The sequence below is a fragment of the Oncorhynchus tshawytscha genome, linkage group LG30, assembly GCF_018296145.1.
Source record: "Oncorhynchus tshawytscha isolate Ot180627B linkage group LG30, Otsh_v2.0, whole genome shotgun sequence".
Lineage (NCBI taxonomy): Eukaryota > Metazoa > Chordata > Actinopteri > Salmoniformes > Salmonidae > Oncorhynchus > Oncorhynchus tshawytscha.
In genome coordinates this window covers 43,016,651-43,030,175 of record NC_056458.1, presented here as the reverse complement: position 1 = coordinate 43,030,175, position 13,525 = coordinate 43,016,651, and the positions used below count along the sequence as shown (strand labels likewise).

Sequence of the window (13,525 nt, the reverse complement as noted above, 5' to 3'; positions counted from 1 at the left end):
CAACCCAATTCGTTGTAGTATTTATAACACCTGTTTCTGAATAAAAACTCTAAATTTCAACAAGCATGATGTCTAAAATGTTTGTGACATCTAAGAAATGGACAAGGGGGGAAAAAGTTTTGGGATAGAACAAATATATAATTCAGAAGCAATAAAATGATGTATAGGAAGAAGCCTAAATGCAGTTTCCCCTTGGAATGTTGAGCGCATGAAATCACATATGAAGTGATTGCCTATTTGAGCCTATCGTCATAATAAAACAGGGTCGCATATTGCCCATACAACTATGTTAGAGGAAAAACAAATAAATGTACAAACTTCAAATTCAACTGACATTCAATTATCCTTTCATATTACGTTATATTTATATATTATATTTGAGTCTTGAAATTGTTATACATTAAATTACTGTAACATTTGTAAATGTAGCACTCATTATCCTGTTCTGCTGTAAAATAACCAACTTTAAAATGTTCTTAAGTAAATGGTTGGATGTCAAATTAAAATAGCTAAACATTTCACAGAGCTTAGACTAACTTCTGGTGGAGAACTGGTGGAATTTCACCTCCTATTCAAAGGGAATTCTCCACGCCTAAACTCACTCAAATGACATGGTCACAGAAACACCCAATGAGAGCAGACATGGGTGTTGCTGTAGTACTATAAATTGATCAGGTGAGACAGGTGTCAGGTTGTGATGCACCTGCACTGGACACTAAATACAGAGTGAAAGGAAAATACCTCTCAGCTGGAAACAGAGGAACAAATAATACTGAAGAAAAGCGAGATCCAGATTTATTTATTTTTTACCAGAGCCATTTATTAGACTGAAGAGACCAGCTGCCAATCCAAGGATCAGTCTGTGGGTGAGCATGATGTCGTTTGTGCCACAGGGCCTCTCCCCACCTCCTTGTGGAACCCAGTACCCTAGCCTCGAACAGGAGCCTCCAGAGTTCAGCCTGTACAGCAACAACTTCTACAGCGCTCCAACCCTGCCTAGCCCGCAACAGGCCACCCCTACTTCCTACGACCTGGGAGACTACACCAGCCCTCCTTCCAACCCTTACTTGTGGTTCAACGGCCCAGAGCTCAACAGTGTTCCCTACCTAGGTGGGCCCACAGGGCCAGTCTGTGGGCCCTATGTGCCCCAACTCTACAACATGCAGAGGCCCTATCTGGGTGCTGGCGTGCCGAGGGGTGGTGTAGGGGACCTGAGCTGGTTCTCCATGCCCTCTCAGGAGGAGCTGATGAAGCTAGCCAGGCCACCCTACTCCTACTCTGCCCTTATTGCCATGGCGATCCACGGGGGCCAAGACAGACGGCTCACCCTGAGCCAGATCTACCAATATGTTGCAGACAACTTCCCCTTCTACAACAAGAGCAAGGCCGGGTGGCAGAACTCTATCCGCCACAACCTCTCCCTCAACGACTGCTTCAAGAAGGTGCCCCGAGATGAGGATGATCCAGGTAAGAACGTTTGGAACTTGGTTTTTAAAATTGGTCTTTTAATTTCAAGGTGTTCCATGCCTACTCAATGTTTGGGAAGTGTATACACGTACAGTATAACCTTAAAAAAAAGACAAATATTAACTCTTGCCTAACTATGTGAGAGCAATTCCTTAACAAAAATGGCTTATGTGTCTCCTTATAGGCAAGGGTAACTACTGGACCCTGGATCCCAACTGTGAGAAGATGTTTGACAACGGCAACTTCCGTCGCAAGAGGAAGAGGAAGTCGGACTCCCTGCCTGGTGAGGGGGGCTCCTCAGGTTCTGAGTCGTTAGAGTCCAGCCCCAAACACCACAACAACATGAATGACGTTTCCAGCTCCTCCGAGCGCGGCCCCTCCCCCATCTCCTCAGCCCCCTCCCTCTGCCTGAACAGCTTCCTGTCTCAGATGGCTGAAGTGGGGACGGTATCAAACACAGTAGTGTCAGATACCCTCCACAGACCTAGCCTGGCTACAGAGCTGTCCCAACGGGTCTCTCCGGCCCAGAGATACAGCTCCTACTCCCCCAATGCTTCGATGCCTCAGTGGGAGGTCTGTATGTCCCATCCACAGCAGCCTACCATTTCCTCCTCTCCTCCCCTCTACCCTGCGGGCTACAGTGACTCTGTCCTCACCCAGCTCAGCAGCCAACTATACCCAGCCCTGGACTCTGCCTCAATGCTTTACCCTCGGGAAGGCACAGAGGTGTAAAGCACAACTGATACATCTACTGGGTCGTTCCACCAATTAGGTGCCTTCGAGTACTTTAATTTGCTGATTTAAAAACAAAAAAATTCACCTACTTTTAACATTCTGTCATAAAGAGCACTGGTTCAACTTAATAAAAAACACCCTTTCCCATCTCAAGGAGTTAACTAACAAAAATACTATAGTAAGTGCCTGTTAAGTGGGGAGGCAGGGTAGCCTAGTGGTTAGAGTGTTGGACTAGTAACCGGAAGGTTGCAAGTTCAAATCCCCGAGCTGACAAGGTACGAATCTGTCGTTCTGCCCCTGAACAGGCAGTTAACCCACTGTTCCTAGGCCATCATTGAAAATAAGAATTTGTTCTTAACTGACTTGCCTAGTTTAAAAAAAATTGAAATAAAGAAGTGCCAGGGTTGACCATCTTAAATGAGCCATAAATCCCCTTGTGACAGGGGGAATGGAAGTGTGTTGTGTGCAACAGGGAGGGGAAATTGAAAGCAAATTTGTATCTATTGATAAAAAAATATTTCTAGCCTGTCTGTCTATGGGTAACAGGGTTCACGTATTATGCTCAACCCGCTTAGTTTTCCACCACAAAACAAATTGTAGAGCCAGCTCGCCTGCCGCCCCAGCTCACCTGCCGCCCCAGCTCACCTGCCGCCCCAGCTCACCTGCCGCCCCAGCTCACCTGCTTTTACGCTATGATTTGACTATTAAATGTTCAATGTGTCTTTTGAAAAAAATATTTTAAAAGGAATAGCTTCACCATATCTAAAATTTAATTTGAGTTCACATAACAGGATTGACCTTAAAATAAATCACTAATAACATTAAATAAATAATAATCTTTAGAAATTACTTTGCCAAAGTAACATAATAACCAGGTCTTTACAATGATGGTGAAAACCTGGAGAAATGTTGTGGTTAAGTGGGTTAAAATCTTCCTAGAAGTCACAGAGGGACATGTCAACATGCTGTGGTTAAGTCACAGAGGGACATGTCAAAATGCTGTGGTTTGGCACTTTAGCAAATCTTTATTCGTATTATAATTCAGATGTTTTGAATTTCCCATGCACTTCATTTAATATAACAGGCTTTTAAATATTTGTGCACAATTTCTACTTATCAAAAAAAGGCACTCATTTTGTGGAACAACCTGTACAACCTGACTGTAGTGTAGACCGTAGGGCAGCTTGTCTTCGACAAACTCACTGGAATGTCTCCCCCAGCAGAGAATGAAAGTGCACTGAACTCATACTAAACAGTGGCTGATTTACAATGGTTTTTTTCTCTCTCTTAATTGATTGTACATATGTATATTGTTTGCCGGTTCCACGTATTGTCTTCATGATATCAACTGAACTGTCTGTCAAATGATTATTGAGGGATTCTTGACTTTAGTAAAAACGTGTGGGTTGTGTATGAGCTGTACATAAATGTCATGTCCTCATGCTTTTTCATATTGGTCAAATAAAAAACAGCATAAACAAAACATTCTCACTGCTATTTTTCTGGGAGTATTTATTTCAAACTGAATAAAAGAGAGAAATACAGGATATGGTCACACTTTAAACCCCAAAACGTTATTTGGGTTGTGATTAATTTAGAAATTCCTATTTAGCATGGTGCTTAAACACAGTTTGATCAAGATTTGTGATTGCCAGTGGTTTTGGTTGAGAAGACAAGTCAAGCTCCCATTACAGTCAATGACCCACATCACAGAGACGGGTTGTGAAATGAGGGAGATAAAGAAACCGTTAAACACTCTGAACAGGGAGGGAAAAAGACAGGTTTGACAGCCAGTGAACTAAAAGATAAATGCAACAGAACTTGTTCCTCAAGGTTCCCCTTTGCTCCCACTTACTGCCACAGCGCCCTCTCCTCACACCTGTCTCCCGTCTTGGGTTCAGGGTACAAGGCCATGCCTCTCAACATCAGTCCGCCATGCTTTTGGAGACCTAATAACCTATTTTACATATGTATTTCCTTTTACACTACATGAACAGAACTTCTTAGACGGCTATTTGTAATTGCGTTATTTTTCCCATATTGGCAAATACATTCTTTAAAGGCCCAGTGTAGTCAAAACTATTTCCTGTGTTTTGTATCATATTGTACAGCAGCTGATAAAACTGACACTGTAAAAGTGTGGATTTTTTTAATCAGTATTATATCCTGATAGTCGCTGGATGAAAATACAATCTACACAGGACCTAATCAGCCTGTTTGCATTGGCGGGAGTTTCAGCTTGCCTGGTGACATCACTAAATTGGTTAATAGATCAAACACGAAGAGAGTTCCAAACCTCTCTGCCAATAGCAGCTAGTTTCCAGTTTTCCCCTCCCCACTCAGACCACTCCCAGACAGTCCTAGCAAAATTCTTCATTGAGAAATAGTTTTGCTAAAAAGCATTTTTTTTGTAAATGGAAAATTATTATAGTAAGGAATTTGATTATTAAACTGAAATGATTTGATAAAGATTGCTGTATTGGCCCTTTAAACAACTCCATTAACTTTTCTGCTAGGGTTTGGAGGTGGTGTGGCATTTCAACTTTGGATGGCCTCAACTTTGGATGGCCTCAACTTTGGATGGCCTCAACTTTGGATGGCCTCAACTTTGGATGGCCTCAACTTTGGATGACCTCTCCTTCTTGAGTTTTCTCCTTAAACGTACACTCCACACCAGTCCTATTTCTGTCCCACCCACTTCATAACTAAAATTGAGTTCTGTTCACATAATTAAATGTAGTCTTCAACATCTCTCTAACACGCCATTGGTTTGAAGCTTTTTTTTAGCTTCTCTATGCTGTTTCGTGGAGCATGCACAACTGTACAACCTGGGAATGTGAAAGTAGACTCTTCTCACAACAAGTTTGACAGTTGACAGTATTTTAATATTTTCAGCGCATTACATGTTTGGCATATATCTATTTGCTTTAACAATTTGCTTTCATCTCTGCACAAAGAAAACTGCTGACAGTATCATTTAAAATCTCACACCTCCAATATTCACACGAGCTGAAAAACATGTCACCTCAGCAGATTCAATTGAGGAGGTCTGTGAGATGCTACGGTCAACATCTGTAGCCCAACGCTTACAGCCGTGGGAACCAGAGCACCCCATGTCTCCCTCGGAGTTGCAGGCAGCAAATGGGGACTAAAGAACCGGTTTGAGGATCCATTCCCATGTCTATCTTTGGCGATGAAGAATCTGTGGAAAGGCCCGAGAGTACAAATGGAGTGAGAAAATGAAGGGATTAATGGGGCGAATGAGGAGAAGGGGGAAGTGTTTAATGATCACTCTCACAGATCACCACTTGGAGAGAGGGACGGTGGGATAATGAACCTCTCCACTCTACAGGCCTCAGCGCCTTCCAATCCCTCTCTCCCATTGTCTTAGCCCTCATTCCATTACTCTCCTGTTACTACAAGTCTGGAGGGAGAGGGAAGGGTAAAGACTGATCCCCTAACATGGAGGGAGGGGTAAAGACTGATCCCCTAACATGGAGGGAGAGGGAGGGGTAAAGACCGATCCCCTAACATGGAGAGAGAGGAAGGGTAAAGACTGATCCCCTAACATGGAGAGAGGGGAGGGGTAAAGACTGATCCCCTAACATGGAGGGAGGGGTAAAGACTGTTCCCCTAACATGGAGGGAGAGGGAGGGGTAAAGACTGATCCCCTAACATGGAGGGAGGGGGGGTAAAGACTGATCCCCTAACATGGAGGGAGAGGGAGGGGTAAAGACTGATCCCCTAACATGGAGGGAGAGGGAGGGGTAAAGACTGATCCCCTAACATGGAGAGAGAGGGAGGGGTAAAGACTGATCCCCTAACATGGAGAGAGAGGGAGGGGTAAAGACTGATCCCCTAACATGGAGAGAGAGGGGGGGTAAAGACTGATCCCCTAACATGGAGGGAGGGGTAAAGACTGTTCCCCTAACATGGAGGGAGAGGGAGGGGTAAAGACTGATCCCCTAACATGGAGGGAGGGGTAAAGACTGATCCCCTAACATGGAGGAGAGAGGGAGGGGTAAAGACTGATCCCCTAACATGGAGGGAGAGGGAGAGGGAGGGGTAAAGACTGATCCCCTAACATGGAGGGAGAGGGAGGGGTAAAGACTGATCCCCTAACATGGAGGGAGGGGTAAAGACTGTTCCCCTAACATGGAGGGAGAGGGAGGGGGTAAAGACTGATCCCCTAACATGGAGGGAGGGGTAAAGACTGATCCCCTAACATGGAGGGAAGGGTAAAGACTGTTCCCCTAACATGGAGGGAGAGGGAGGGGTAAAGACTGTTCCCCTAACATGGAGGAAGGGGTAAAGACTGATCCCCTAACATGGAGGGAGAGGGAGGGGTAAAGACTGATCCCCTAACATGGAGGGAGAGGGAGGGGTAAAGACTGATCCCCTAACATGGAGAGAGAGGGAGGGGTAAAGACTGATCCCCTAACATGGAGAGAGAGGGAGGGGTAAAGACTGATCCCCTAACATGGAGGGAGGGGTAAAGACTGATCCCCTAACATGGAGGGAGAGGGAGGGGTAAAGACTGATCCCCTAACATGGAGGGAGAGGGAGGGGTAAAGACTGATCCCCTAACATGGAGAGAGAGGGAGGGGTAAAGACTGATCCCCTAACATGGAGAGAGAGGGAGGGGTAAAGACTGATCCCCTAACATGGAGGGAGGGGTAAAGACTGTTCCCCTAACATGGAGGGAGAGGGAGGGGTAAAGACTGATCCCCTAACATGGAGGGAGGGGTAAAGACTGATCCCCTAACATGGAGGGAGAGGGAGGGGTAAAGACTGATCCCCTAACATGGAGGGAGAGGGAGAGGGAGGGGTAAAGACTGATCCCCTAAAGGGGAGGGAGAGGGAGGGGTAAAGACTGATCCCCTAACATGGAGGGAGGGGTAAAGACTGTTCCCCTAACATGGAGGGAGAGGGAGGGGTAAAGACTGATCCCCTAACATGGAGGGAGGGGTAAAGACTGATCCCCTAACATGGAGGGAAGGGTAAAGACTGTTCCCTAACATGGAGGGAGAGGGAGGGGTAAAGACTGTTCCCCAACATGGAGGGAGAGGGAGGGGTAAAGACTGTTCCCCTAACATGGAGGGGTAAAGACTGATCCCCTAACATGGAGGGAGGGGTAAAGACTGATCCCCTAACATGGAGGGAGAGGGAGGGGTAAAGACTTATCCCCTAACATGGAGGGAGGGGTAAAGACTGATCCCCTAACATGGAGGGAGGGGTAAAGACTGATCCCCTAACATGGAGGGAGAGGGAGGGGTAAAGACTTATCCCCTAACATGGAGGGAGGGGTAAAGACTGATCCCCTAACATGGAGGGAGAGGGAGGGATAAAGACTGATCCCCTAACATGGAGGGAGAGGGAGGGGTAAAGACTGATCCCCTAACATGGAGGGAGAGGGAGGGGTAAAGACTGTTCTCCTAACATGGAGGGAGGGGTAAAGACTGATCCCCTAACATGGAGGGAGAGGGAGGGGTAAAGACTGTTCCCCTAACATGGAGGGAGAGGGAGGGTTAAAGACTGTACCCCTAACATGCAGGGAGAGGGAGGGGTAAAGACTGTTCCCTAACATGGAGGGAGGGGTAAAGACTGATCCCCTAACATGGAGGGAGGGGAGGGGTAAAGACTGTTCCTCTAACATGGAGGGAGGGGTAAAGACTGATCCCCTAACATGCAGGGAGAGGAGGGGTAAAGACTGTTCCCCTAACATGGAGGGAGAGGGAGGGGTAAAGACTGTACCCCTAACATGAAGGGAGGGGTAAAGACTGATCCCCTAACATGGAGGGAGAGGGAGGGGTAAAGACTGATCCCCTAACATGGAGGGAGAGGGAGGGGTAAAGACTGTTCCCCTAACATGGAGGGAGAGGGAGGGGTAAAGACTGATCCTCTAACATGGAGGGAGGGGTAAAGACTGTTCCCCTAACATGGAGGGAGAGGGAGGGGTAAAGACTGATCCTCTAACATGGAGGGAGAGGGAGGGGTAATGACTGATCCCCTAACATGGAGGGAGGGGTAAAGACTGATCCCCTAACATGGAGGGAGAGGGAGGGGTAAAGACTTATCCCCTAACATGGAGGGAGGGGTAAAGACTGATCCCCTAACATGGAGGGAGGGGTAAAGACTGATCCCCTAACATGGAGGGAGAGGGGGGTAAAGACTGATCCCCTAACATGGAGGGAGAGGGAGGGATAAAGACTGATCCCCTAACATGGAGGGAGAGGGAGGGGTAAAGACTGATCCCCTAACATGGAGGGAGAGGGAGGGGTAAAGACTGTTCTCCTAACATGGAGGGAGGGGTAAAGACTGATCCCCTAACATGGAGGGAGAGGGAGGGGTAAAGACTTTCCCCTAACATGGAGGGAGAGGGAGGGGTAAAGACTGTACCCCTAACATGCAGGGAGAGGGAGGGGTAAAGACTGTACCCCTAACATGGAGGGAGGGGTAAAGACTGATCCCCTAACATGGAGGGAGAGGGAGGGGTAAAGACTGTTCCTCTAACATGGAGGGAGGGGTAAAGACTGATCCCCTAACATGGAGGGAGAGGGAGGGGTAAAGACTTTCCCCTAACATGGAGGGAGAGGGAGGGGTAAAGACTGTACCCCTAACATGCAGGGAGAGGGAGGGGTAAAGACTGTTCCCCTAACATGGAGGGAGGGGGTAAAGACTGATCCCCTAACATGGAGGGAGAGGGAGGGGTAAAGACTGTTCCTCTAACATGGAGGGAGGGGTAAAGACTGATCCCCTAACATGCAGGGAGAGGGAGGGGTAAAGACTGTTCCCCTAACATGGAGGGAGAGGGAGGGGTAAAGACTGTACCCCTAACATGAAGGGAGGGGTAAAGACTGATCCCCTAACATGGAGGGAGAGGGAGGGGTAAAGACTGATCCCCTAACATGGAGGGAGAGGGAGGGGTAAAGACTGTTCCCCTAACATGGAGGGAGAGGGAGGGGTAAAGACTGATCCTCTAACATGGAGGGAGGGGTAAAGACTGTTCCCCTAACATGGAGGGAGAGGGAGGGGTAAAGACTGATCCTCTAACATGGAGGGAGAGGGAGGGGTAAAGACTGATCCTCTAACATGGAGGGAGGGGTAAAGACTGATCCTCTAACATGGAGGGAGAGGGAGGGGTAAAGACCGATCCTCTAACATGGAGGGAGAGGGAGGGGTAAAGACTGATCCCCTAACATGGAGGGAGGGGTAAAGACTGATCCCCTAACATGGAGGGAGAGGGAGGGGTAAAGACTGATCCCCTAACATGGAGGGAGAGGGAGGGGTAAAGACTGATCCCCTAACATGGAGAGAGGGAGGGGTAAAGACTGATCCCCTAACATGGAGAGAGAGGGAGGGGTAAAGACTGATCCCCTAACATGGAGAGAGGGGGGTAAAGACTGATCCCCTAACATGGAGGGAGAGGGAGGGGTAAAGACTGATCCCCTAACATGGAGGGAGGGGTAAAGACTGATCCCCTAACATGGAGGGAGGGGAGGGGTAAAGACTGATCCCCTAACATGGAGGGAGAGGGAGAGGGAGGGGTAAAGACTGATCCCCTAACATGGAGGGAGAGGGAGGGGTAAAGACTGATCCCCTAACATGGAGGGGGGGTTAAAGACTGTTCCCCTAACATGGAGGGAGTGGGAGGGGTAAAGACTGATCCCCTAACATGGAGGGAGGGGTAAAGACTGATCCCCTAACATGGAGGGAAGGGAAAGACTGTTCCCCTAACATGGAGGGAGAGGGAGGGGTAAAGACTGTTCCCCTAACATGGAGGAAGGGGTAAAGACTGATCCCCTAACATGGAGGGAGAGGGAGGGGTAAAGACTGATCCCCTAACATGGAGGGAGAGGGAGGGGTAAAGACTGATCCCCTAACATGGAGAGAGAGGGAGGGGTAAAGACTGATCCCCTAACATGGAGAGAGAGGAGGGGTAAAGACTGATCCCCTAACATGGAGGGAGGGGTAAAGACTGATCCCCTAACATGGAGGGAGAGGGAGGGGTAAAGACTGATCCCCTAACATGGAGGGAGAGGGAGGGGTAAAGACTGATCCCCTAACATGGAGAGAGAGGGAGGGGTAAAGACTGATCCCCTAACATGGAGAGAGAGGGAGGGGTAAAGACTGATCCCCTAACATGGAGGGAGGGGTAAAGACTGTTCCCCTAACATGGAGGGAGAGGGAGGGGTAAAGACTGATCCCCTAACATGGAGGGAGGGGTAAAGACTGATCCCCTAACATGGAGGGAGAGGGAGGGGTAAAGACTGATCCCCTAACATGGAGGGAGAGGGAGAGGGAGGGGTAAAGACTGATCCCCTAACATGGAGGGAGAGGGAGGGGTAAAGACTGATCCCCTAACATGGAGGGAGGGGTAAAGACTGTTCCCCTAACATGGAGGGAGAGGGAGGGGTAAAGACTGATCCCCTAACATGGAGGGAGGGGTAAAGACTGATCCCCTAACATGGGGGAAGGGTAAAGACTGTTCCCTAACATGGAGGGAGAGGGAGGGGTAAAGACTGTTCCCTAACATGGAGGGAGGGAGGGGGTAAAGACTGTTCCCCTAACATGGAGGGGTAAAGACTGATCCCCTAACATGGAGGGAGGGGTAAAGACTGATCCCCTAACATGGAGGGAGAGGGAGGGGTAAAGACTGATCCCCTAACATGGAGGGAGGGGTAAAGACTGATCCCCTAACATGGAGGGAGAGGGAGGGGTAAAGACTTATCCCCTAACATGGAGGGAGGGGTAAAGACTGATCCCCTAACATGGAGGGAGAGGGAGGGATAAAGACTGATCCCCTAACATGGAGGGAGAGGGAGGGGTAAAGACTGATCCCCTAACATGGAGGGAGAGGGAGGGGTAAAGACTGATCCCCTAACATGGAGGGAGAGGGAGGGGGTAAAGACCGATCCTCTAACATGGAGGGAGAGGGAGGGGTAAAGACTGATCCCCTAACATGGAGGGAGAGGGAGGGGTAAAGACTGATCCTCCAACATGGAGGGAGAGGGAGGGGTAAAGACTGATCCTCTAACATGGAGGCATGATCACCTGTCTTAGTCGTCTCGGTTGTGTGATATTCACCTCTGTCCTTTACTTTGGTTGTATCCTTTCCTCTATTAGGGAAGAAGCAGTGTGATTGTGACTGGTTGATTCTGAGAAAGAGTGTGATTGTGACCGGTTGATTCTGAGAAAGAGTGTGATTGTGACTGGTTGATTCTGAGAAAGAGTGTGATTGTGACTGGTTGATTTTGAGAAGGAGTGTGATTGTGACTGGTTGATTTTGAGAAGGAGTGTGATTGTGACTGGTTGATTCTGAGAAAGAGTGTGATTGTGACTGGTTGATTCTGAGAAAGAGTGTGATTGTGACTGGTTGATTCTGAGAAGGAGTGTGATTGTGACTGGTTGATTCTGAGAAGGAGTGTGATTGTGACTGGTTGATTCTGAGAAAGAGTGTGATTGTGACTGGTTGATTTTTAGAAGGAGTGTGATTGTGACTGGTTGATTTTGAGAAGGAATGCGATTGTGACTGGTTAATTCTGAGAAAGAGTGTGATTGTGACTGGTTGATTCTGAGAAAGAGTGTGATTGTGACTGGTTGATTCTGAGAAAGAGTATGATTGTGACTGGTTGATTCTGAGAAGGAGTGTGATTGTGACTGGTTGATTCTGAGAAGGAGTGTGATTGTGACTGGTTGATTCTGAGAAGGAGTGTGATTGTGACTGGTTGATTCTGAGAAGGAGTGTGATTGTGACTGGTTGATTTTGACACCAAATTGTGTCAAACATCAATGTGTCCTTGCTCTAACTTGTGCTAAGCAAAATCCACACTTCTGCAGTATCTCAAATGTAAGATATAAGAGTGAGTCCAGTTAAAGTCAAGTCATAGATTTCAATTTGATAGCCTAAGGTAAGGAGGAGTCATGTGATATTCAGTAATTACTCCAACTTGCCTCATTAGCCTAGTGAACCCTCAGAGAGGCATGTGTCCAGTCCCTCTGTCAGTGGACGAACACAGCAGGTCATTACCCAGTCAACACATGTGGAACTATAGCCCCATTCCTTCCACCACCCCGCCCACATGCTCCAGGGCCCCCATCCTCATGTGTTTATTGACACAATACTGGGATCCACTATCTTGACATGATGAGACGGCCCATCCCCTTCAGATGTCGAGGTGATTGATAGGTGACCAACGACAGCGTAGGTGTGCCCTGTGTTTATGGTCTTGTGCCTCTTTAACTGTACCTGTCAGTGTTGCTTATGAGGAAATCTAGAGATTTCGCCTTTAGCTTTCTGCATGACAGTAGTTAAACATTTTTTTCCCCCCTTTACATTTTTTTTGCCATTTAACAAACATTCTTATCCAGAACAACTTACAGGAGCAATTAGGGATTGATTGAGCGCCATGCGATAAACCAACAACTTCTCGGTTAATGGCCCAGCTAGGCTACCTGCCCCTCTCATCTCATGCCACATACTGTCTACTCTAACCAACTCAGACCCCCTATCAAAATCTTAGCCAGGCCAATTTAATTAAGGTAAATACAATAAATATGAATACAATTTTAACCAGGCCAATTTTCCAGGATTTCACACCCATTTTTATGTAAAATGAATTATGTAAATGAATGTCTCTAACAAGTCAAATAGATAAACAGCTGCCAGATGGGTACAAATGAGGGCTTTAATCTGTTCTGTGTGACATGTAGAATATAGCTGAGGTTCTTCTCTAGTTCACATGTGTGTGTGTCTAGCTCACAGCATGGGCCTGTCTGAAGCTGGGCTGGCCAGTCTAGTCTATGAGACTAGGCTGGTCTGAGGCCAAACGGGGAAAACAGCTTCTTAAAACCCTGCCCCCTCGACCTGCTGTTAACATCTCTCTGCTTATCCACAAGTTCAGTCATGTCTATAGTGTATTGATGAAACTGAATTGATGAAACAGCTCTACCTGTTCAAATGCGTCTCTCCTGATTCACTATCTTATAACTCACCGCGCGAGCGTTGCAATGTGGACATGTATTCTTTCAACCATTTTACTCATACCGCTCGCTCGTGGGAATGAGCGTCTGGGCGGTCAGGCGCTAAAAATACAACTTTGTTCTAATTTAGATGGTCGACACGCCCCAACTCCCCTTCTTATTGGATATCAGGAAGACACAAACCCACGTGGATGCTTGAAAGACAAATGAGGAGAGATTAGGAAAAATAACGAACTAACTTCAGAAAGTAATTCACACCCCTTGACTTTGTTCCACATTTTGTTGTGTTACAGCCTAAATTGAAAATGGATAAAATTGCGATCTTTTTGTTTGTTATTGG

At 47.3% G+C, this 13,525-nt stretch overlaps 1 protein-coding gene across 1 annotated transcript; it reads left to right on the top strand.

Annotated features, from left to right (window-relative positions):
- Nucleotides 1–495: 495 nt before the first annotated feature.
- On the top strand, nt 496–3,696 carry foxi3a (forkhead box I3a). The gene is made up of 2 exons (XM_024393463.2): nt 496–1,467; nt 1,652–3,696. Exons 1-2 carry the CDS (start codon nt 873–875, stop codon nt 2,197–2,199), a joined length of 1,143 nt encoding a protein of 380 aa, XP_024249231.1. The 5' UTR covers nt 496–872; the 3' UTR covers nt 2,200–3,696.
- The last annotated feature ends 9,829 nt before the right edge of the window (nt 3,697–13,525 follow it).

Coding starts and splice junctions, on each gene's coding strand:
- foxi3a (XM_024393463.2), top strand. CDS start 873: ATGATGTCGTTTGTGCCACAGGGCCTCTCCCCACCTCCTTGTGGAACC. Junction 1,468..1,651: donor CCGAGATGAGGATGATCCAG/GTAAGAACGTTT, acceptor GTCTCCTTATAG/GCAAGGGTAACTACTGGACC.